Consider the following 25233-nt stretch of genomic DNA (forward strand, 5'->3'; position numbering starts at 1 on the left):
TTACGTTTTGATGGCTGAAACAAAAATGCAGCCTCGAAAAACAGTTCCATCCACTCACTCCTTCATCTTCCCTCCTTGTACTAAAAGGCAACTGACAGATTGGTCACCCATAAAGTGAGTAAACACTGAAGTTGACCTTAATAAAAAGACATTTTATTTCTCAAATGTGATAATGATGGTGAGAAATATCCAAACCATTGACATGAATTTTACTGTTCCGACATTGACAGCACGTGTTCATTGTGAGCTGAAACCACCAGTGCTCCGATCATGTCGACACCTTGTAGCTGTTGCCGTTTGTATGTTGCATGATACCGAGCCATGATGCGAAACTCCCAACCTGAGGGGTGACGTCGCTGACGTATCTCACAGTGACGCTGGTACACACACACGCACGCGCGCGCGCACATTCACAAGCCGGAGCCCAAACGGGGAATGGCGTTTTGTTTCTTTTTTCTTTCATTTGTCTCCTTTTAATCGATGACATCTCGTCCACGCTTTGTTGTATTCTCCTTCCTCTCCGGATATTGTTACTGAGCGACACGGTCCATGCTGCTGCTGCTACCGCGGCGCTACTTTGACAGTCGGGGTCGTAGTTAGCAGCACCATCGCGTTTAGCACGGGTAAGTCATTTGAAAAGTCGCCGTTGGAACTGAATAAACTGGGACTTGACAGTCGTCGCCTACCATTCTTTATAGGCGCGCGAATCGAGAACCCACTAAGACGAGTGGTTTTGTCGAAACGTGGCGTGAACGCTGTAGTGCTTACTGAAAATAAAGGGCTAGCTCGTATGCTAGCGTTAGCCTAGGAGGCTAATTATACGCACCGGAGCAGCGAGCTAATGCCGTGCGCTAGCTATTGTTAGCGTGTGGGCAGGGGAATATTTTCGGTCAACTGTGCCGTCTTTGCAGTGACCATCTTGCCATCTGTTCCTCACAGAGACAACCTGGAGGATTCCCAACGAGGACCTCGACAGACGGACTCAACACGGTGAGCTGAAACCCTTCTTCAGATGATCGTTCAGTCAATATGTAAAGCACCATCTTTAAAGTCCGAGCTGGCTCTGTCGAGATGGGTCCTAATCTAATCTTAGATGAGGGTTTGAAATAGATGTTCGAGTTAAGCGACGACAAAAGTGATTCGATTGACTTGGCAATACATGTGGGGGGTGGTAAGTAGTTCTTTGTTGCTGTTGTGTTTGTTGCTGTAACACCGTTAAGAACCATCGCCTGAATCCAAAACTCTTTTATTGATTCTCTTTTGGCTTCCAGTATTTATAGTTGGCGTTTCTTAGCTAGTAGACTTTTTGATATTAGATGAACGATACCCCCCATTTACGAACGAAGCATTCAAACGCAAACCAACAACCCGAAGTATTTTCATGCTAATGTCACCTCCGTTGTGATTCAGTTAAGCCAAGCCAAAGTGAAGTGACCACCACTTCAAATGTCGATCCTTAAAACCCGTCCACAATAGGGTCACCCAAGAAAAACGTGGTCAGCTCAAGACAGCAGTTTCTGCTGTAATTGTACGAATATCTCTCTTGAGCATACTGTGGCTCAATCGAGGTGTAATCTAATCACTGGCGCAAAGCATGTTTTACTTAACTGGGATCATGCTCAATTGGTGTGATCTGCTTCTAGCTGAGGTTGGAAGAGTGCAGGTAGTTCCGTCAATGCCAACCTCTGCGCTAAGAAAATGTATTTGTGTGCAGTCATGTTTTGATTTTTAATCCGGTTAAGTTGTGCATTTTTGTCAGAATGAGCTTTGTTTTAACAAGGATATGCAAAACACATGTAAAGTCTCCCAAGGATTCCGTCAAGTTTTAGGCATCATGCCCTTTATTTGTTGCAATGCAATATCGATTCCATTGTATGTTGTAGTACCTAATTTAACAGAGATGCACGCTAGTCTGTGAATTGGCACTTCGCTCTACATTTTGACACCTGAGCTGAAAATAGATGCCATGACCGTTGTGTCAAACAAGCTGGGATCACAGCACTTTCTGGCTGAGCTGTGATTAACATCTGCTCTGGGAAAAACGACATGTGCGCCTGAAAAATCAAAATATGAATTTCAGCGGGTAAGATGTGGCCATGCTGGGATTCTGATTGGACAAGGAGTTTGTCGGCACACTCATTTGTTTTGGATGACAAGATGGCTTTTTGTTGAATTTTTGAAGTGTGTTGAAAGATTGATCAACAGAGAGCAAACGTTTTCTATGGTGGGATTTGATAGAGGTGACTCATTGAAACAACAGTCTGCTGTTGCCATGGTCAACTTGAGAAAGATGGAGTATCATGGCTGTCGATATATTCCTCTGTCAAACTATACTTGATCATTCTTCTAACAAGCGTCTTTCTAACCATTGCATGGCTGTACCCCTGCTGACGTATATATCCTAGTGTTCAAAAAACACAATGAACTACACCCTCATCACATGTGCCTTATCAGGATCATTCTTCTGCATTAGATCAAATATTTCTTTGCGAATTTTGCTTAATGACAATTGGGTTTTGTGCAGCATCACAAATGCAATGGTTAGTTGTGCTTATTATCTAATAAACGGTTCTCGGTTTATTTTTGTACCTGGTATCCGTAGCTGCTTCTGTCTCTGAATCTGTTTGCAGAAGCAGAAGAGTGGCTTTTTCTAGGGAGATTTGAAAAGCTATTTATAGCTATCTGCCAGAGCGCCATGCGTGGTGCTATTGCTGCTGCTCCTGTCTCTCTCTTCTCTTAACCACTCCTGCTTCTGTTTTCTCTGTTTTTTCGATCCTCTATTAGCTTCACAATACATTGGATTTCAAATCTGTTCCACTGTAGAAGCTGGCGGTCTTTTCTGATATACTTATGTGCAGACCTTGACTCCCCAATTTTCTCATTTGTCTTTTCTTTTGCTTGGATTTTAAATTATTGATGATCGTAGAAGGGAGTTGACTGGTTCCATGGGTTTAATCTGATCTCAGATTAGATCTGACTGCTTGACTTGCTTTAGTGTCATCAATGTAAAGCTGGAGGGTTCTTGCATGGTAGTTCAAAAGGAGAGAGACCGGAAATTTGTCGGGATCATATGATTGTGTTCAAGGCTTGAAAGGGAAATTTTTATGGATGGTTTCGTGTTTAGCATGGTAATCCACTATGTTTGTGTTGTCTTTGCCATTGAATTAGCATTCATTAAAACATGGTTAGCTTCTGAAACCTTAAGGACTAAAACATGTGGTATGCTTCAATGCACGACCATTGTTTTTCTTAGTTGCATCTGTGCAGAAATAAGTAATCTGAGAATGTTTGAGTAAGGCATTGAGTTATGGTGTCCACTGTGCTTAACAGTTTATCTGCGGTATCTTTGGCTACTGATCCTCTCTTGACTCCTCCTCTTTCTCCTTCCATCCTTGTAAGCCTTTTACTGCTTTCTCCAGTGAATTGTGAGAGAGGTTACCTGGCAGCACAAATAAAGAAGCAGCAGCTTGACTTAGCTGAAGGTTTAAGAAGGTATTAGGGCCTTCATCTCAATCTTGTAGTCAACCTGTTTGTCCAGTCATATCCTTACAAACTTCAACAGGGGACTTATCGAAATGACGAAGCATAACAAACTTTGCTCTAATGTAGTGTGAACACTGAAATTACTTGAAAGTACGCATCCCATGGTTTACATTTGGCTGTAAATTAACTTATTAGACTCCTCCGTAGTTGCTTGAATGACATGGACAATTATCGAAATATTGTCTTGGGTACCCTTCAGACTCTCTTTGAACGTAAATAGTAGGGCAAAGAAATGTCAACAGATAGGAAGACAAGTTGACATATCAGTGTTGTTTAACACTTTATGTGCAGAACTTGCAGAACCCAACAGTGAAATAAAAATCAATGTCAAAGTCAATTGGTCTTCCTTTAAACTGTGCCCCATTTCTCGCCCTAAAACTAGCACTTAACATTTAGCTCTTGGTTTTGAGCGCCCTCCACTATGAAGTGCCCTCCGACGACGAAGTGAAGTGATTCATGTCCCTAAGAATTGGACTACACTTAATGACGTCACGCGTAAAGACAACTTGTCATTGGCTCCCGTGCTGTTTTGTTTCCTGCATATCGAGTATTGGAGACGTTTTGTAAATGTCATCTCCAACGTTTTTGCAACCGTTTGCATCTGTGCTGATAATCACATTTGTTTTGGTGAACCAAACGGAGAAGAATTGGGCAGCTGAAGCCGGCTTCGCCGCTATGTTGCGGTGATAGATATGTTAGTGGTATGACTATGTTAATGGTAGCCTAGATGCAAACCGACAGTTGTTTGTTAAGAAGAAATAACAACATACTGTTGTACATACATGCTGTATTGTTCATGTTGCCGGACACGGTAGACTTAAATCGTGAATAATTGCTTGAATGATCTGATTATGATATGAATCAAAGTAATCACAATGATAATTTTTGCCGTAATTGTCCAGCCCACACTGACGGCAAATGCTGATATTATTACAACACACAGTGGATTAGCTCGCATTTTTACTTGTTCAAATTCAAAATTTGTATTTCCCGTTCACGAACGCATCCTCGTTTGTCTGTGCACTCGGAAGACGTGAAACTGCTCCACCTTTTGCGTTTTCTGCTGGCTATTGTTGCTACACCAGACCTGGCACCTGAGAGGGAAACATGAAAGATAATGAAAACAGTTTTAGACTGGGATTAAATCAAGAACACGGACTGATAGAATTTGATGAAATTAATTTGTTGCCTTAATATACATAAGCTAGCATGAGTGCCTCTACTACATGGCACTCGTGAAGCAGCACTGCACATGATTTGGTTCATTATTTGGTTAAAGCATGTTGTGAACGTGATAAACCAACTGTTAAAAAACCTTCTGCGAACTCAAAATCAAGCCTTGATTGGTGAAGAGATGTGGGCTACTTTGACGTTGGCTTTGCTAACGTGAGTGGCATTACATACGGAACAGCAGTACTGGTGCTTTGATTCAGAGCTTGTTTATTCAACTTTCCAGTCAAAACTGCCGTGAAAATGTTGAGTGATTGCGTCAGGTGATGTTTGAAAGTCTCGCAGCTGCTATACGGCGCATCATTGTTAAAATCGCAAACCGGTGTTTTTCTGAAGCGGTCATGGGAGCGTTGCATTTAATAAGAGCACGTTTCCATCATGATCAAAGTTTAACAGACAAACTTTGACAAACGCACAGCGCAGGGAGTTGGCAACGGTGTTGTAAACAAAGTTTCCCGTTGGCCTACAAAGTATTGCGTTTTTTTTGTTATCACTTTATCACTGTTATCACGTATCACTTGGCCCAGCATTGAGACTGATGGTGAAAACCATCTCTTCTTCTCTCTATATATATATTTATTTGGCCTTGTCACATCAGACCAATGAAATCACGTTTTATTGACGTTGTGTTCAGTATTCTGTTTTTGCTTCTTGTATGACAACACTGAGCGCTTGGTGTCAATGTAACGTTGGTGATATTAACTGATCTTATGTCACGAGGCACAGTATCTTGGTGGAATGAAGCCTGTTGGCGGTAACTAGCCATACATAAACCGCAGTGTTGTTTAAGTCGCTGGAATCGATCCATAAAATAAGTTGCATCTTATACTCTGCATATTACAGTACTGACACAGTCACTGATGGGGGAACCAATTAAGGGAACAGTATAATAAAATGAAAATATGATATCTGTTGTCGTGTTTCGAGTTGTGTTTGTGCAGATACAAACCAAAAGGTCACAGGTTAGAATCTAGTTTTAGGCATCTGGAGATGGAAACAATCCTGGGTACTTTCAAGTACCAGTTAGTTGTTTGCTAAACCCATGCTTGTGTAAGATGTGGCCGCTCCGGTTTTCTCCCAAAACATACTAGTGAATTACTCTATTGAAGTCAATGTAGATTTTTCTGATGCACTGATGTGCTAAAAATGTACATCTGCAAGATCATGGTTTGGATCACCAAGAAAGGTTTTGGATCAAGAAGAAAAATACAACTTAGTCCAAAAACACTTCAGTCCCTTAAAAAATCATTTGAATGACGTGAAAACAACTTAAAACATTAAATAAGGTGTGAGTTCTTATTCATGAACTTCCTCTCAGCCTCTGCTTCTGTCAGTGTGGATCAGATGTGCGCCTGTGTCATAATGGGTGTTGAGCATTCGTCTTGTGAAGTGATGCCGCTTTAAATGGGTGAGCGTGGTCATGGGCTGAGAAAGATTATTAACATCAGTATTTTTGAATGTGACAGTTTGCAGTGAATGTTAACTATTTAGATGTATGTGTTTTTATAACTTGATTTGTGGGTTTTGACTTGTTTCCTGGTTTTAAGTTTTGGGGTTGCAGCAGTTACGTGTGCGTGCCAGGCTTTTAACTTGAACTAAGATTTAAAACCATAAACATTTACCCAAGAAAACAATTCTTACCTGATTTCCTTTCAGGAAAAAGCTGATTGTCGTCTGCCTTATGCTCTTCATTTTTCACATGAAGATTCTCGAAAATAAATGTCGAATCTTTATATAGCCTTTACATCAATTTGATCAGTAACAACTGTAAATATTTGCATATAATGTATGTACACATTGATCTTCAGTATTCACATTTTTTAAACAAATTGAGAAATATGTATGAAGGCTTGCTGCTTAATTAAATAAATAGAACCATGAATTTTCATCCCCATGCTATTTTAATGGCATCGTTTAATGCTTGGCGTTGAGAAATGGTATATTTGATCATATTCAGGCAGAAACACCATTTTCATGGAAACCACTATGATGACACTACAAGTAGGGTATTACACAGTAGGGGTGTGAATTTGATTCTGATTTTGGGGGCCACAGTTCGATTTAAAATAGCTTTTTTCAAAATGATTTTATTCATAATCATTTCTGATGTGATTTCTGATCATGATCAACTATCAGCTTTGCAGACAGAATGACAATTGGAGGCATTAAAGTTTCTCTTTTCACATTTATTACATTCATCTATACATAACATTGAATGATGGCAACCGTTAACACAAAAGGAATATCTCACACTGCTTAAGTAAGTAAATAAAAATGCATCTTCACATAAAGAACGTCAGTTAAAACTTACGGGCTCCGCTGTCTGTGAAGCAAGGCGGTGCTCGGCTGACGGTTCCGTGTCTGTGCTCTACGGATCATGCCTCGCAATACGAGCCGGTGCATTTGCTGTGTTGCAGAGGTACTTGGTCTTAGTTATGCAATGCTTGAACAATTTAGCCAAGCATTTTGATAGCCCAAAATGATGCCACACGCTAGATTTCAGGAGCTTAATGTGACACATTCCTCTCTAGATCAAAAATTGAAATGGAGATTACTGCCATCCTTAAATACTTTTTTTGTTGTGTAGATATTGCCTCCCACTTTCTTATTTGCATGCTAGGAACACAGGTGTTTATATCCAATGTAGGATCTATCTTACTCTGTTGGTTCCTAGCATCAAAAAGAAACATAGGAATCAGACCCTTTCACATCTGAGCTATTGATGGGTAGCGTATCTCCGTGGCACGAATTCTATCTGAGTGTGTACAAATGTTTTTGGAACCGCATTACTGTATGACGATATGTGTTGACGATAGCAATCTGTAAATGGACCAGTACTTAGTTTCCAGACAGTTTGCTGCCTGGAAAGTAGCTTTTACTGCAAGACACTGTGTGGACTGTTGCCATTTTGTCATTAATTTATCTGTTGATAATCTTTGATGTTGAACTTTGGTCACTCCCCATATGTATTTGTGCCACCACTTGTAGTGAGAAGAGTTGAGAAGATGCAAATATGTCTTGGTGGGGGTTTGGGTTCACTACAGTTAATGAGGTATTGTGGTTATTTATATCCACTTCTTCTCCGTAACAACCTATGTTTCATAATTTATTTATTATTAAAAACCGATTTAATATTCTCATATGTGAGTGATAAATTGTCAGCAGCAGCATATGTGTGTGCCTAAGGTGCTACCAGCATGTAAGATTTGTTATTATTTATTACAATGAATCCTGATTCAATACATCTGTTTAATGTTTGGTTTTTGCAGGTTGATGCACACTTCTGTTTCAGAGGCACCAACAGTGCCTATTAATTTCTTTTCACGAGAAGCAATTCATAATGTAACATTCTGGCACATTAGCAAAGGTGCACATTTTGTTTTGTCCGCTGTTGATTGAGTGGAAATCTTGTAGAGCATGGCTTGCATGGACTCATGTTTTTTCACGAGTCTCGGCATCCCCAGACGTTCTAGTGACTAATCCCTCATTTTTAAAACCAAAGATCAAACAAACTCTTGATGGTCTAAACATTTCTATTATGTGCCTCTCAATACTTGACTTGCAATCCAACTGAATCAAGATGAAATGTTGATTCTAAATACAACTATGCGTGTCCTATAGTAGTATCCTTGTTGATTTAAGCAGCTCTTTGCACAGCAGGTGTTCTTACAAGCCTTGGTTTGCCTGTCACCGCAATGATATTGTAACTCAGTGAGGGAGAGAGCCAAAGAGATGTGTTAAAGGTAGAGAGAGCCCACGAGAATCCAGAAGCAGGAGGAGAAGCGAGCAGTACTAGTTGTGCGTTTTGCAGGACCAGCAGGGAAAGAAAGCAACCAGAAAGGATGCACTGCTCACATACCGCTGTTCTGCTGATGTTTTATTCAGAAAAAAGAGCATTCAAAATCGACAGTTTGTGACGATTTATAGTTTTTGCAAAACTGTTGGATCTTGCAGACAGCAAAGGAATCGAGCTGTATGGACAAGGATGTGAAGGAACTGAGTTAAGAAGATGAATGCTGTTGAAACTGAACTTGGCAGGAAATGGGACCTATATATTCTTTCCAGTTTTTAAACAAGATGTGGATATGTGCTTCTCTGAGCCTCAGGATTGGACTTTGCCAGCGATCTGAACTCAAAACACAGTAAGCGTGGTTGGATATGCTTGCCTGTGTGTGTTAGTTTCTCTCTGAGTGATCATGATCTTTCTTTTAATTCTTCGTGGTTAAGTACATCATGTTGTAATGCACTGTGAAAATTGTTGCCTGTAGTACAGTTAAGTCTGTGGCAGAACCCAGTGGTAATTGTGATGTATTTTGTCACTTTATTTGCACACTTAATGTGATCAGTGAGGCCAGTTCTGAGGAACAAGGAATTCCCTTCCGCTGTATTCTGTCGTCGGAGGAGGGTGGAGGTGGTCTAATGGGGGTGGAGAGTGCGGGGAAGTAGGCGTCACTCTGCAACGCTGACATGCTCTGAAAAAGCGGGAGGGGTGCAGGAGAGAGGGACAACCTCAGAGCTTACGTAAAGCTGCATGTGGGAAGTCCTCTGCTAAGAGACCATGGAGTTTATCTGCTTTGCTCATCTCTACTTCAAGATTGTGGTCCCACATTGTGATTATGGAAGTTACGTTACAGGCTTATCTTTTTAGCGACGTGGTGCATGATTTATACCCTTTAATTTGTGGAATAAAATCTATGGGAACAGACAGGAGAGAAGAAAGGGGTGAAACTGAGGCAGCGCAGCAGCGTGAAAGCACAACAGCAGAGCCCTCTTGAATAAAAAATCCATTGCTATAAATAGCACACCATCCTCACGGACTGTTTCAGGTTGAGGAAAGCTTTTCCTTCTATCCGCTCATCGAATGGCTCTGTAGGTAATCACTGGTGTTGTATCTATATTAACTGTCTTAACAAATGCATGCGTCAGATGGTTTGACTAACTAAAATAGACTAGAATAACACCATTTTGATTCAATCCAGATCAACTGTCGTTGTGCAGTCCAAATTAATCAGTGTGATGTGCTGTTCGAACTGTCAATCCCTGAGTTGAACTTTTTTTAAAAGATCAAAACATGCAAAAATAAATGATCAGACAAATTCGGCATTTTCCACTTGAAACCCTTTGCCACCATCTGACACTGAAGCAAACCAAGCATGTGTGCAAAATAAAATCTTTTATTTTACCATCTGAGGACTTCATGCTGTATGATAAACGTGTCCAAACTCCGTGAACTTGGAGTGTGAATATTATCAGGAATTCTTCAAAATTTGCAAAAAATAGGGAGATAATCTGAAGGGGGCCCCTATGCTGATGGAGTGCTGCGTAGAACCCTTATATTGAAGTATTTTATGTAAAAAAAAGACTATTGCCAGATTGTCATCAGTATTGTCATCAGTATGTATTGTCCTTGATAACCTTGTCTGGATTATATTATAATGAAGGATTGACAATACTAAGAATGATAATGCAATGTCGAGGTGGTAGTTTGTGAAGGGGCTAATATGTGTAGCTTCTTATAGCCTTTTCACAGCGACTTGGTTCTGGTTCTGGAAACAGTGCTGTTTGGGATTCTCACATCAGTGGCTGTGCGAGGGCACTAAAAAGCGTCACTGAGGCGTCCCTTTGATATTCTGAAAAGGTTTGGTACTTTACTGGGTACTTTATTTAACTTGTTTTCATCCATCAATCAGTATGCGATTACTTTTGATGATGAGAAGAGATCACATCTGGTACGTAAACAGATGCGTGTGTGTAGGCCATTTGTTTTGCAGACTCATCTGAGTTCATGTGCCTGTCTCATGCCAGTGCGAACAAAGGATATATTTAACATAATTTCCAGTATTTCCTCGACTTCTCATTTTGTAAAATGAGAGTACGACACACCCACCATTAATGTCACGGTTCGCGACCAACATTTGCTGGTTCCAGCCGCAAACAAACTTCCCAGGTATTAGGGTTCGCAAGTGCATTACGCTTGAATGGCAATAGCTTAGACTGTAATTAAGCGTCAAACTGCATCAATTAAAACATCAGAGACAAGTAAAAACTACACCCGCTCACTGTTTATGACAAACTAATATATATTTAAGTCTGTTGTGTACCCATGAACTTTCTACCTGCGGTCCTACTGAGATTGCATTTAGGTTTTTTAAACATTTCTTCTTCAATTCTAATGATAGATCCTGTGTATTTATACTGCAGATAATATGCCTTGAATGTGTTACATATTACAGATTGTAGTTGAAGCTGGGAACTAAACCAATAAGTGGAAATCAGGACAAGCTCGTGAAGATGAGTGGGGTGAAATAAATGGCTGTGTATTGACAAGCTTGTTTCTAAAACTCTCATTGTGGAAGCTAATCTGTGCAGGATTCTGTTTCTGTCTCTTGACAGTTCTGTCCCTCGAGGATAAGACTTTGGGGAAGCAGGCAGTAACTGCAACTGTCTCAATTAGTTAGGTCAGATAAGACCTGGAGGGAGTTTAAAACAAGTCTTGGATTCTGGTCATTTGGAAATGGAAGCCTTTATTGTCAGTGGAAGATGATTGCACACGTTGATTATGCATTCTCATTGTGAAAAACTGAAAAGAAAATCCATATTTTCACTACAACAGAGAAATGATCAAAAATGATTTTGAAACTTTCACAGTGATGCTTCTTAATTTAAACTAATTATAGGCATTGGTTTAAATCTGCTTTTCATAGTTGTGCCCCATTTGAAAGCCTATCATTACTTTGCTCTTTGGGGTGACTGGCTGCAGAGTTAGACAAACTAGAGGGCAGTCAGTTCAAATTTGAATAAATGTGAACCATTTGAACGGTCTGTTAGTCCTCTTTACCGGGCAAGGTTGTGTGCACTCCAGCAGGCTTCAGTTGTCATCATATGTGGATGTTGCAAGTGAACTGCTTTCAGGTGACAATATGTACCACCTTCTTTTTTGTGTCTGCATATTTGCTGTTGATGTGTATGCCTGATCGGGAGAACTGCATAAAAAAGGGTAAGGAAGAGGGCTGAAAGAAAGGAAAGTAGAGAAAATATGGGGGTGTTAAGGATATGGTTGCTTTTCTCTTGGTGACAGAGCTTGTTGCCATGGAGCTGGACCTCCCATTGGTTGAGGTCTAGTCCAATCACTTAACAGAACTGATAGTTTCATCATTGAGAAGTTTTTCCTCTCTTCCTGTCTCACTAGACAGGAAGAGAGGAGCCGTTACTTGTGCATCATTCTATTTTTTCCTGTTTAATGTCTCCTTCAGTTGCCCTCCCTGATACCTTACAGAGAGGTTTAGAGTGAATGCAGGAGCACTAACGGAAACACCTACAGAACAGTTTACCAAGTCTGGCTTGCCCAGATGAAAATATGAATAGCTTTTGTGTCATCTCTGACATTGTTTCCCCTGCTAAATTGTTATATGTGTTTGTGTGTTGTGCTTTTAGGAAAGCAATGACTTCCATGAATAATGATCTGCAGTTAGATGTCTAATTATTTTAACAGGCTGTATCTAGTGTTATATTTTACCTCGCCTGTCTTTCTACAATAGTCCAGAAATATGCTAAAGTGCTATGTTACAATGTCAAAAAGTCGATTAAGCTATTCAAGCCTGACCAGATTGTGTCTATGTAATGGTTTGATAAATGAAATGTAAAATGTGTTAAATTATTTTTTTGAACTGGACCCATTTGTCATTACAACGCTCGAACAATAACCATGATTAGTCGAAACCTGTTGCATGACATTGTTTGGACCATGAATTGTATTTGATGGATGGATGGATTGGATACAATGATGTACCGATCCAACTTTTATGGTACCAATGCCTAGTCTTTGGGTATCTGCTGATCTCATACCATTTTTTAAGCGTTAACCTCCTTTCCTTGCCGTAGGATAACAATGGTCATGCTTTGAGTAAAAGGCAAAAGTGTTTGCTTTGCTTTTACTTTGAGAGCAAAAGGGAAATCCCACCATGAGACACCAAAGTAAGGCACCTGGCCATTCAAGTGTGGATGACTGTAGTTTTGGTCATAGCATAATTTTATATTTCACACAATAGACTCTCACCAGTTGATTTTTGACAAAATCCATCTGCATGTCTGTCCCACTGATGAGCTGATTTATGACTTGCTTCATCACTGCTGCGAGAGAAACACAAACCCAGACGAAGCAGCATGAGGAGATTCAGAAGGATTTTTTGTGTATGATTGTATTTTTAAACACATATTTCATTCAAGAAAACATTTAACACTGATATCCATAGTTAAAGACACTGGTGATTTTATTTGGTCATCTGCGGATCTGTATTGGATTGTACATTGACACGTGATCCAAGCTTGTTAGTTCAGCGTTTTGCATGATTGTATTCTAGTAACTGAACTTGTATCATGCATTTTTTATTATTCATAATCGATCACTCAATGTAATACTTCCCTCAACACACATACACTCAGCATGTGGTGGAAATTGGTGGTAAAGAGGGTAAAATGTTTCCAAACAGCTGAAACATCTGATCTGATCTCAGTTGCAGCCATGTTGTGATGATGATGGACGCTGTGTGTGACGTCTACTTAAGCACTAAACATTGACCTTCTTTTTTTTTTTTTACCGATACCTGATCCCACTTTAAGATGCCGGATGGGGTCGATACATCCCTAGTTTCTACCTTCACTGCTAAACATTGGACTGTAAATACCTGGCCCAAATTACCATGGTGCTGAAAAATGAACAATGAAGGAGAATTAAATCATATATATACATGAAGATATAAAGCATTTTCACAATTGAAGCGGTGTTAAGGGTATAATTTCCACATGCATGTGAGGAAAAGCAAGGGGGGCATCATTATGTTTCAGAGTTCAAACTTGCCACTAGTTGGACTGTGAACCTAATTTACCTCTCCTTCTACCTCTGTTGTTTACTAATTTTGGCATTTTTAATTTTACCATTTTTAACCAATACATTATTTTAATTTTCTGCTCCTATGTTCTCATGTCAAGTTGTCATGTTTAATTGCTATCCTATTGACTGTCCAATTCACCTGACTGCAATAATTGTTGTCATTGCTTGATAAAGATTGATTTTAAGAAATTTATAGCAAGGTATGTTGGTAGGTAAGAAGGTAGGGTGGGGAGGGTGGCTGTGCGAATGAGTCATAGTTCTTCCCACAGGACTGAGTGGGCAGGCTTGGTGGAGGAGGATGGCGTCAGCATTAGGCCTGACAATTTAAGGAGACACATTAAGGAGGAAGAAAAAGAGCAAAATGCAGCAGAGGTGAGACAGGTACTGTGATGGGAACATTTGACAGGCAGCAAGGGGGTCCCCATTAATGTTGAATTGTCCTTCTTATGTCACTCTTGTCAAAGCTTCCCATTATTTGCTTTCAACCCAGTTTGGTTTAAGGGAATTATTCCGAAGATAATCATAATGAATTATATGTGTCGTATTTTACCTGTTCAAGCGTTTGTAGTATGTCTTCCTCTGCCACGAGCCCTTCCCTGGATGTGATTGTGCAACCGTTGCAAAGGGGAATCCTCTCTGACACAAACACTGATACGTACATGGCATTCACTGCAGATATACAAATGTGCAGACATCGAGCTCTCACCACTTGACCATGAGAACACACAGCAGCCTGCACTCAGTAAAGACAGCCTCGCTGCCTTCTGTCGAATGGGTTCTCTGACGTCAATCGGACAAGGTGCGTGGCTGAATACAGAGGAGATGAATTGGGTCAGGCTGCCTGGTGTCTCCCACTATCGTCAGTGGGTTTGTATGCGCCTGCTCACTCTTGTTTGCAGCTTCATTTTCTTCTTCGGTTTCATTCAGTAGTTCTTCATTCAGCTTTTGCCGAGAAAATGGAGAGTCATTTCTGACTCTCACATGCTTCGCCATTGTGAAATTTGTGAAATGATTCATAAAAGGGACTTCTGATGACTGAGGTTGTGTTGCAGAATTATCACAAACATGACAGATTGTGTTGTAGGAAAAAGAAGGATACAAAGACAACCATTTTGGGTTATGGAAGTGATGGAGGACATGAAGAGAATATATGTGACTAGAGAGGATGTGCATGATGGGCTAAACTGGTGGATACTGACTTGCTGTGGCAACTCCTGATGGGAAAATGCCAAAAAAGGAAGACGTTTTGTGTTGCTTGTCTTGTTCACTGTGATTATTGACAGACAATGTTGGTTTAGATGGTCACTTTGGAACATGTACTCAAAAATGTTATGTAAAAACGGAGCCTGAATCGTGACGCCTGAGTCATGATCGAAATGATTACAAATAAATCATCAACTTGACCCAGCCTAGGATTTTTCTATAAACCTCAACTCACCCTGGCATGGGTCACCTGTCACATGTGCTCTGTTAATTCTTCTATTTTGAGAAAATAAGCATTTCATTCAAATATTAAGCTTCAGCTTGTGTCAGCTTGCATCTCAAATGTTACATGTGGTAGTAAATTCACTCTACTTCACGACTTGTCTACCTCGTTGATAAAGGACTTCTGATGCGATTGTTCCGGACACATCAGTGTGAATCTGCTGAGGTTTACGATGTACATTTGTGTCAACTTGGTGGCAGTTCTTGATTCTGTGGATACATGGACATATAACATGACCCATGACCCTGCAAGCTTCTATGTTCAGAATAAGAATGCTTCACGTGTTTCCATCTTGTCCCGTCTGTTGTCTCGGCCCTGACCTAGTCTGACCCACTGTGTTGGAATCTAAAAATAATCATAGCTAAGCATAGAATATTATGTTATTTTCCTACTAGTTGGCTGTCTGTGGTGATTACACCATGTGTTCTTTATATATGTATACAACTCTTGCCTGATGCCTTCTTTCACTACACATTTTTTTTCCTTAGTTGCTCTGTGGGGCATTCAATTATTGGCATTGGCAGTGTTACAAGTGTGTAACTCTTCTGGATGCCTGTTGTCACGTTGGTGATGTAAGGGTTGTTATGTATCTGTATTGGGTCATCGTGCCCTTTTAGCTTTGTGACAGCTAGTAAGGATCAGTTTGTGTTAGGGAACATAAAAACAATGTGTAAAATTAAGATGGATTTATTTTGTGGCGTCAATGTAATCTTGCAAGTGTCATGATGTCAGTTCTTTTTAAATGTAAATGTTAAAATAGTAGTTTCCCTATTGGTCTTGAATGCAGTATTGTTCCAACGACTGTTGAAATTTGCAAAAAAACGACCATTCTCCATGTTGATGCCTCAATATTTTGTCCGAGTTCTATTCTGCTGCATGGAAGGCTTGTGTGAGCAAAGTAGATCTGGAGCACGTGGGTGTCCTGGTTAATGATGCGGCATAATGCTGATGCTGTTGCATCGTCTAGGTCTTCCCCAAGCTGCGAGTCTTTTCATTGTCTTCCACTCATCTCAGATTTCTGCGGAACATGCATGAGTAGGTGTCATTACCACTGTACTAATAGATGCTCAGGATTTCCACCAGGATTTTTTAACCATGCTGGAGTAACCCCTCCCCCTCCCACCAAAAACCGGCAATTAAGCAGCAATCTTCTTGACAGAGAAAGAAGGAAGCAGATGGGGGAGTTTAGACATTTATTGAATTGGTGACAATAAAAATGCATTTTTAATCCTGAGAAAATGATTTCTCTCCAATCTGTGTGACTTTAATTCCGCACGCAGTTATGTTTTTTTTGTGATTGTTCCATTAAATTCATGCAGAAAACCACCATAATCATGTCCACCACATGTGAGGCGTTATTTTCCGCTTGTTTCGATATTTTCCCTTAGTTTTAAAAGGGAAGTTAGAAAAATTAGCCATTATTCTGAAGGCATGGCAACTCTCATTTATGCTGTGGCGGTTTTCCATGATTGTTTACATGTAACAGAAATCCTGAAACAGGTACTTTTTAAGTTCAATCTTTTTAAGTTGTTCCATGATTCTGTGTGTTCTCTCTTGTATTTTGACAATGGTGCTTTAAATTTGTTGCATAACCAAGTAAAAGACAAATGTTGAGTCTATTGATTTTGTCTTGTTTCACTACATGTAGTTCACACAATGGTGCTTGAGGAGATTGTATAAGGAACTACTATGCCATTCTATGTTTAGAAACCAAACAATGCATCAACTCTAGAAACAACAGCTCAATTAAAAGTTAATTTGAGGTGCAATCGTGAGCAGCTGCTTTGGAACACTTTGTAACAAATAATCACTTTTCTCAGAGGGTGTGGTTGTTATGAGGTAGGCATGGTGAGAAATTCAAGGTGAATAAATTGCAGAGGAAGGAGAGTGACATAGTGTCCTTGATTTCAAGCTGTGGGTTTGTGCTTGGTCTCTGCTTTCAGCAGCTTTATCCTCAGCTCTGCTATAAGCAGCAGCAGCCGCCGCAATGAGTCACTGTGTGTGGGAAACCTGACGTCATTCGTGTCTTCCTTTTCTGCTCTTGTGTACAGGGATACTAACTAAAGTACAGACCATGCTGCTGCACTGAGGCTCAAGGCATGAAAACGAAGGGCCCCAGAGGACTGCTGAGGTGCTGACTGGCATTTTGGTATGCTGTTTTCACCCTGCATATAACTCTACGTTTCCTTACACACCATTTTAAGGAGCTGCAATGGTGATGGTGAGGTTTACTGCTTTATCATTAGTATTCTGCACTCATGACATTTGTGCACATGGAAAATGGACATCAACCACAGTCTTAAATCAGCCCAAGACAAACTCGGTGTGTTGTGGGTTTGAATAACATGTATTTTTGTCATTCACGTTGTAGCTAGTCAGTGATCTAATTATTGTCTTGAAGACCAAACTTCAGGCTGCTAAATTTAGTTTGAGTTGTTTCGGTCACATCTTGATCATTGTTTGTGACTTGGTGCAGCTGCTCTCCTGGTTCTGCAAAAGATTTCCACCCAAAACATTGATTTGTTCAGTATGACGCTAATGCTAGGTAATAACTCCTAATAGACGTGTCACAATTGTTGCAAACCTTCGCTGCAGATGTTTTGTGCTCTCCAGCAAAACAAGGATTTGTGTTGCATGTGTATTTCTTCATTTTTAGGTTTTGGGTTCAAAAACAGGTTGTTTTATTTTTATTATATTTTCAATTGAAAGTAAACAATAATCGCTTTCCACATTCCTTTTGAAAGTGAATAATTGTGTCACAAATGTAATCAATTTATTATGACAATGGAATTATATTGAGGTTTTGTGTTCTCCTTGATAACATCAAAAACATGAGTTCCTTGGACCCACACTCATAAGCAACTATCCTTTTTTGTCACCTGGCAGAGAAATTAAGCATCTGCTATGGGCTGCACCTCACCACCAGCTGCAGCACAGCCAAGATCACAACCTTAGCCGGCTCCTTCCTGTGCGTGGTCCCCATCCCAACTCACTGTACAGTCCAGCGTACATTTGGTACCACCGAGAGGTAAGCATGCAACACAAACTTCCTGTTGGCCTCAGTCTAAACTAATCTTGGCTACTTTTGTCTCAGCCACTCCTGGGTCTTCACACCCAACCCCCACCCTTTCTCCCACCCTCTCCCCCTCCCCTAAGAAGATGTCAGTGAGCCTGACAACAGACATCCAGCTGGAGGGAGAGAATGGGCCGCTCATTGAGCCCTGCAGCCGAGGCAAGACCTCCCCTCAACCACAAAGTAACAAGGAAGGAACAGGAGAAGGCCTTGAGCCAGAGGATGGTGTCCCCCAGGATACACAGGTGAGGGTCCTGATCGAACATTAGCAAGAAAAAGAACCCCAGAATTTGCTTTTAAATCTGCTTTTTCAATTTAACAATCATACAATTATTTCAGCAATGATCATTTATAAAATAAAAGTGATCAATGATCTAATAAAAATTGAAAATTATCCTCTGCAGAAACGAGTGCCAAATCACAGTCATGGCAGAAAAAGGGCCAAGGTGAGTTTTTATTTTGTCAGAATCTGAACATTTGTATTCCGCAGGGCATATTCCCTGTACTTCTTTATTGCTATTCTGGTTTTGTTCATTGTTCATCAAGCATTGCTCTTGGTATGTAAAGTATTGCAATGGTGGATTTGTTGTTTTTAATGATCCGCTCATTCGTTTTGTCGCAGTCAAATGCGAAACTGAAGCTGGTCAGGGGCCTTGCTGTCTGTGAGGAGTCTTCTGGTCCATTCTCCACTGATGGGCCACCAGATTCGGTATTTCCATACTCGCCCTTAACAGCACTATTTCTGTTGTTGAATAAGTAAATTATGAAAATTGTTTTTTGTCCCAGGACATCATTCAGCTTCATATCAGCTGTCCATCTGACAAAGAAGAAGAAAAGTCCTCAAAGGACGATTATGAAAATGAAGAAAAAGAAAAGAAGGACAAGACTCCTCGGAAGATGTTGTCCCGTGGTGAGTTACATCTTGATACCGTCATAATTTTTGTTTGCCGCTTTGCTTCTGTATTTGAAAACCTGTGTTTTTGCTTCCTCTTGGCTTGTTTGATTTTGTTCAATATTCAGGTAGTATTATGCTTCACTGGCTCGTATGTCCAGACTTGATCTGTGTCATTAAAAAGCATCAGAAGTGATTAAATAGATTTTCTGAAAATTCAGGACGGAAATGGCAGGAAAAATAATGATCTTCAATGCTCGGAAGGCAATAAAAATCTTGTAAATTTGGTGGAAGAGAACATTTTTATTTAAATTATTTAAACATATTAGTCTGATTTTGATGGAATGTATAGTAGAATGGACAGGCGCAACACTGGATGCTTGTAATGCGACGTGCTGTGACTGTGAGCGTGTGCTGTGGTGAACGGACAGAAAAAATATATGACTGAAAAAACGAAAATGCAAGGTTCTGCAGATGTGGTTGGAGGATGATCTACCGTAAATCCCGGACTTTGGATTACACTGGAATATAAGATTCACCCACTAAGTTTAAGAAGAAAAATGAAAACTGAAGCAGAGCGTTGGACTGTGATGTTTGGCTTGCAGTGGGGAAGGAGAGCAGCATCAGCTGCTGGTGTTTCCACAGTTTATTTAATTCGAGGTGCACTGTCACCGACACATGCAGGTAGTTTGTGTGTATTGCAAAATGTACCTATAGGTGACTGCAAAAAGGGACCTACTACATACTCGCGCGACCACTGAGCACACAAAACAAGAGCTCCGCAGCGCAGTATAATAAACATTCGGATCGTTACAGGACACACAGCCCCTCTAATGTTGCTATTGAAATTTAATTTCAGTGGTCTGATGTTACAAAACTCATTTCCGGTAAAACTCCATATATTAGACGTGTCATTGTTTATGCTCCAGGGTAATAGCTTATCGTCTGGAAATTATGGCATTTAGAACCTGGTTAATGCCAGTCAACGGGAAACCGGTTGTGGCAGGAGAAGAATATGTGGGATTTACTGATAAGCACTCTGCATTTTTTTTATTGATTTATTGATTGATTTCTACTTTTATTTACTTTTAGACTCCAGTCAAGAGTACACTGACTCTACGGGCATCGATGTTCATGAATTTCTGGTCAATACACTGAAGAACAATCCCAGGTATCCCCTAAAATGTTCCAATCTGTGTATTATTTCCTACACATAGCTTGCAGTAACCATTATGACTTCTGAAATTTAAATAATTATTCTCAGCTGCTTTATACTGTATGTAATAGCAACACATTTTTTCTAAAAATTAAAAGGCAATCAGCATGATAATAAAATTCTACACTTCACTGTTGTAGTCAGGGTTTATTCTAATTCTTTTTAGGACCATTTGGGTTACGTTCACTCAATTATTATTATTGTTGTCGTATTGATATTATTGCGCATTATGTTAATAAATTTTATACTGAATAGGTGGTCTCAAATCAATCAATTTTGTTAAGAGCTAAAAATTTCATATGTTTACTGAATAAACAAAATGATATCATTCATTTATTCAATAAGTCACTAGCCAGTTTAATTTTTATGCGCAAATCTGGTTTGGACTGACATGCTGTTAGTGTCAACTCTTGTTTTGTCAATCAAGTCTGCGATCTTAACCCCTTGTGCCCTGCCCACCTCCCCACACCCTCTTTGGCGAATACAGGGATCGAATGATGCTGCTCAAACTAGAACAAGATATCCTGGAGTTCATTAATGACGACAAGTAAGTCAAATTCTTCCAGGAGCTGCTAAACACCAGTTCCTGTCCATGTATAGACTGAGGTATAAATGTGAGAGGCTGAGTGCAACAAATATAGTATATTTTCTTTTTCCACCTTTCGTGAGATGTACTTTATATAGCCATGTATTTATATTTGCTCAAATCTTGTTACCATTGTAGCTAGCAGTTCTTCTGAGACAAACTCTATGCAGTCTGAATTTGCCTTTTAACCATTCTGAAATTTGACGAATTATTGTGATGAATATTTTGACCTTTTAGCAATCAGTACAAGAGGTTTCCTCAGATGACATCGTATCATCGTATGCTGCTACACCGCGTGGCTGCTTATTTTGGAATGGACCACAATGTGGATCAGACGGGCAAAGCTGTCATTATCAACAAGACTGGAAACACACGAATGTAAGTGCGATCACCGACTTCGATCTTGAATCTTCGTCTCTCAATATTGTCAAGAATTAAAAGGTAACCGCTCATCCTTTTTGCCCCCTTTTGTAGCCCGGAGCAAAGGTTCTCCGAACACATCAAAGACGAGCGGGCGATGGACTTCCAGAAGAAATTTATTCTGAAGAGAGACGACGCAAGCATGGACAAAGACGATAATCAGGTAGAAATAAAATGTTCTTCCAGATGTGATACAATTGTACAAATTTGCATTCTGTTTTCAGATACTTCCTCTGTCTGTTTTATCTTCATTTCATAGCGATGAGAATCATGCTAGTTAAATGTAAACAAGACTGGCCATTAATCCCCACTGTGGGGATCAGTGCTGCCAGATTTCCTCTTACCTAGTTGGTGTGACAAAAAAAATCAAAAAAAGGAGTTAAATACAATTAAATACAATTGCAACATTTCCCCACTGTGGGATAAATAATGAGTACTTAATCTAATACTTCTGTGAACCCCAATATTAGATCCGTGTGCCGCTGCAGGACGGGCGGCGAAGCAAGTCTATTGAAGAGCGTGAGGAGGAATATCAACGGGTACGAGACCGGATCTTTGCCCGAGAAGTAAGTTTTTCATGTGAACAGGAATATGGAGCCAAATATTTTGTTACGTCAATATAATGTTGGACGAGTAAAGGTTTTCATAATATGTAGGTTTCCTTTTTTTTACAGTCTTCTCAAAACGGTTACATCAACGACAACAGGTAAGATGACCCTTTCTTCCAATTTATTAGTTCCCTACAGTAATGCATGGTAGATGACGGCTCTTGGTGCCGTTTCTTAAAAAAAGTGTTTACAATCTAGTTAAAATCTTGCATGTTTTGTGTCTTGGAAACCTGAATTTCTTCGACAAAAAATAATAAGATATCGACTGGATCGACAAGTTTGTATCCAGCAACCTTATATGGAGCTTCAGATTTTAGCTCGAGCAGCAGTAAACGGCTCTCCTTTGCTTCCGAGCATAGAGCAGAGATGTGCTGAGGAAGAGAATGTGTAAGCATTTAAACTGTCAAATATCTGCTGTCACTGCACTTCTCAACCAGTTTATTCTCATGGGCCAACCAAGCTTCTTACCTCTGCACATCATACTACTTTCACCCTTCGTTTACTGTGTGTTCTGTGTCTTCTTTAACACCCCCGTTCTCTCCTAATGTTAACCCAACAGACTTTCCACTGAGGGCTACTGCTCTAGCTCTCAAAAGAGGAGGCAGATCTTTAGGTACTGGGGTGCCGTTACAATCTGGCTTGTTTGTTGCCATGCCCATTACTGAAAGTGGTTTAGTGATAATGGTGGTGACTTGTGATTATTATTATTTTTTTTCTCCAGTCTTTGCTTGGCGTGGTCAGCTGATTGATGGCTATTTCAGCACTGCACTGTGGGGCTCCCCGTAGCCCATGCATGGCTGCTTTGTGATTCAATGGGGAATAACTGACCTCGCTCCCCTCTCACCCATCCTTCTTCAACTACATTTTTATATGAAGTGACATCGCTTCCAGTTTGTTTTGTGGTTGACTTGTAGTTCTTTCATTGACATGTCAACTGTTCCATTGGAATGAAAAAAAAGTGGCCATGTTGTATTCTCGTTGGATATTACATCGTTGCACTTATTGTTGCCCAAGGACAGCATACCTCATTTCTAAGTTACATGTGAAACCCGGATTACCCAGAGTGTTTGACAGGATGGGGTGAATGAATTTAATTTCACCTAGATACTGTGTACTATAGTGTCAAATTCAGTTTTTCTAGATATGAACATAGCTCAATTCAAAGCTTTAAATATATCCCTCAAATCAGACTTCTTCAATTATGTTTTGAATTCCCATACTAATTTTTATGAAGCTCTACTATTATTTGTCAATGAGAAATGTTATTTCATCACAAATCTTAGAACGCGAGCACGCAACACCAAACAGAGCAAACCAATGGGATAAGATTTGAATATTCAGTTGGCTTTGTTCCAGCCTATAGACTATATTCACTCAGTTAAGTCTTGGTTGTCTTGGATATGGATCCTAAAGAAATCCTTTTGATTTTTTTTTTATGCCTGCGTGATATGTGAAATTCCTGATTGAACAACAGAGAAAGCCTTTTGAGCTTCCCTGGTGACTGTCTGCGACTGGGGATGCTGTTGTGAAGCAAGCAGAGAGGAAATATCATGTGATCAACGGCAGATTTCTCCTCCTACAGCTCTGATCTTTGTCTGCAGAGTGGCGTGAGCATCTGCCTCTTCAGAGAACGGTGGAGCACCCACCCTTCCTCAAAATAGGCTGTGCAGAAAGAGTGCTTAAAAATAGATCCTCCATTAATTACAGCCTCTGAAATATTTATCAGCCATTGCTACCTTCTGCCCAACTCACTAGAACGATGCTTCTGCAGCTCTGAGCCATTGCTTTCTTCAGCGTTGATTCCCACAATTGTTCTTCAGTAGCTTCTATATTTTCTCTTGTTGACTACTTACATAATGTAGGCTTTTGGTAACTCCACATTGTGGAAATGCTTTTCAATTGAAATCAATCACTGCTCTTTTCAGCGGGTGTGGTTCCTCTGTTGACGGCTGTGCTTGAAATTGGAGCGATTTTCATGGGGTTGAGGGTTAAAGCTTCCCCAATATATATTAATCCTGTGTGCGAGATATTTGTGTAAATCTTTGTGAAAACCCTGAGTGTCTATGTCCATATGGTAATCTGTTCAAGAATCCTTTGCAATGCAAAACCATCTGTTAATCTCTTTGATGATGTGTACATTTTGTGAGGTCTAGAGTAAACATTTGCCTGACTGTTGCATCATCAACATTGTATTTTCTCTTAGAGTGTCTGGGGTGGTTTTTCCCCCTTCTCATTGCATGCATTTCCCGCTATCATTGTGTGAGTGTGGTTAAATGCATCACAACAGATTGAATAGTTTTTTGTGGTTGTTGCCTGATCTGTATTGTAATCCAACTGATTCTAATGCATCACTGTTGAATGATCAACTATAATTCAGTGAAAAGCAACTATTGAGATTTTTCTTGCCTATTTTTACCCCAGCTCACCTCGACCTATTTCTTCCTTTGCCTCCCCACTCTGTTTGACAACACACATTTCTTTTCCACGTGTTACTCACCCCAACCCATTTTAAACGCCGACTCTACTCACATGCCAACTGTCCTCACTTAAACTCTCATATTAACTATTGACGCTCTGTTTCTTTTTGTGCTCAAATTAATCATTCTATCCCCGTCATTTCGTTTTTTTTTCTTCCCACATTTGCATTTTGTCCTCCTCAGAGGGAATCGAGAGAGCTCAAGTCGGGCATCCAGCAGTCGTCAAAGCAGCACAGACAGTGACATGAAATGCCTGGACCCTCGGCCCTGGAGTAGCACTGATTCCGACAGTTCAAATCGCACGCTGCGGCCACCTGTCACAAAGGCCAGCAGCTTTTCAGGAATCTCCATCCTCACCAGAGGAGATAGTCTTGGCAGTAACAAAGGCTCTCAAGGAAACTGCAAAGGCTCCCGCTCCGGTAAGACATTAAGGGGAAGCTGTATATTGAATTGATGACGCTAATGTAGTTACTCTTAAACTGATCCATCTACAGCCTCTCAGTCCAGTCGTAGCCTGCTCCCCTGCCCACAGCAGCAGCCCCAGCCACCCCCTCAGACAGCCCTGCTGCCTACGCCTCAACACACAATTGGAAACCACATGATTGCTCAGGTATGTCCTGAACCAGCTCAGTGCAGCATTGATGAATCAGGTCCACTTTTGTTCTGACTGTATGAGAAGCTACATCAAAAAGGCATTTTATTTCTGCATGGGTTTAAACTAAATGCCATTTTCATTTAAGTCCATCTTCATTAACAAGTTTCCTGTTATCTAACCCTTATTTCCTCTTTGGTTTGCCCCTCTTATGTCTCAC

The 25233-nt window shown here is 40.3% G+C and overlaps 1 protein-coding gene across 2 annotated transcripts in view; it reads left to right on the forward strand.

The window, feature by feature from the left end:
* Positions 1–386: 386 nt before the first annotated feature.
* Positions 387–25233, forward strand: part of LOC128760406 (R3H domain-containing protein 2) — a 34192-nt gene continuing 9345 nt past the window's right edge. For both annotated transcript variants that reach the window (XM_053867810.1, XM_053867811.1), the window contains exons 1-17: positions 387–623; positions 940–990; positions 17201–17298; positions 18036–18177; positions 18244–18467; positions 18627–18668; positions 18845–18931; positions 19009–19132; positions 20207–20285; positions 20818–20877; positions 21154–21294; positions 21391–21499; positions 21807–21902; positions 21993–22042; positions 22504–22557; positions 24605–24840; positions 24916–25031. In XM_053867810.1, coding sequence (XP_053723785.1) covers positions 18309–18467; positions 18627–18668; positions 18845–18931; positions 19009–19132; positions 20207–20285; positions 20818–20877; positions 21154–21294; positions 21391–21499; positions 21807–21902; positions 21993–22042; positions 22504–22557; positions 24605–24840; positions 24916–25031 — 1353 coding nt within the window. In that variant the 5' untranslated portion in view covers positions 387–623; positions 940–990; positions 17201–17298; positions 18036–18177; positions 18244–18308. The remainder of the gene's footprint in view (positions 624–939; positions 991–17200; positions 17299–18035; positions 18178–18243; positions 18468–18626; positions 18669–18844; positions 18932–19008; positions 19133–20206; positions 20286–20817; positions 20878–21153; positions 21295–21390; positions 21500–21806; positions 21903–21992; positions 22043–22503; positions 22558–24604; positions 24841–24915; positions 25032–25233) is intronic.

This window comes from Synchiropus splendidus, chromosome 6, assembly GCF_027744825.2.
Source record: "Synchiropus splendidus isolate RoL2022-P1 chromosome 6, RoL_Sspl_1.0, whole genome shotgun sequence".
Taxonomy (NCBI): Eukaryota; Metazoa; Chordata; class Actinopteri; order Syngnathiformes; family Callionymidae; genus Synchiropus; species Synchiropus splendidus.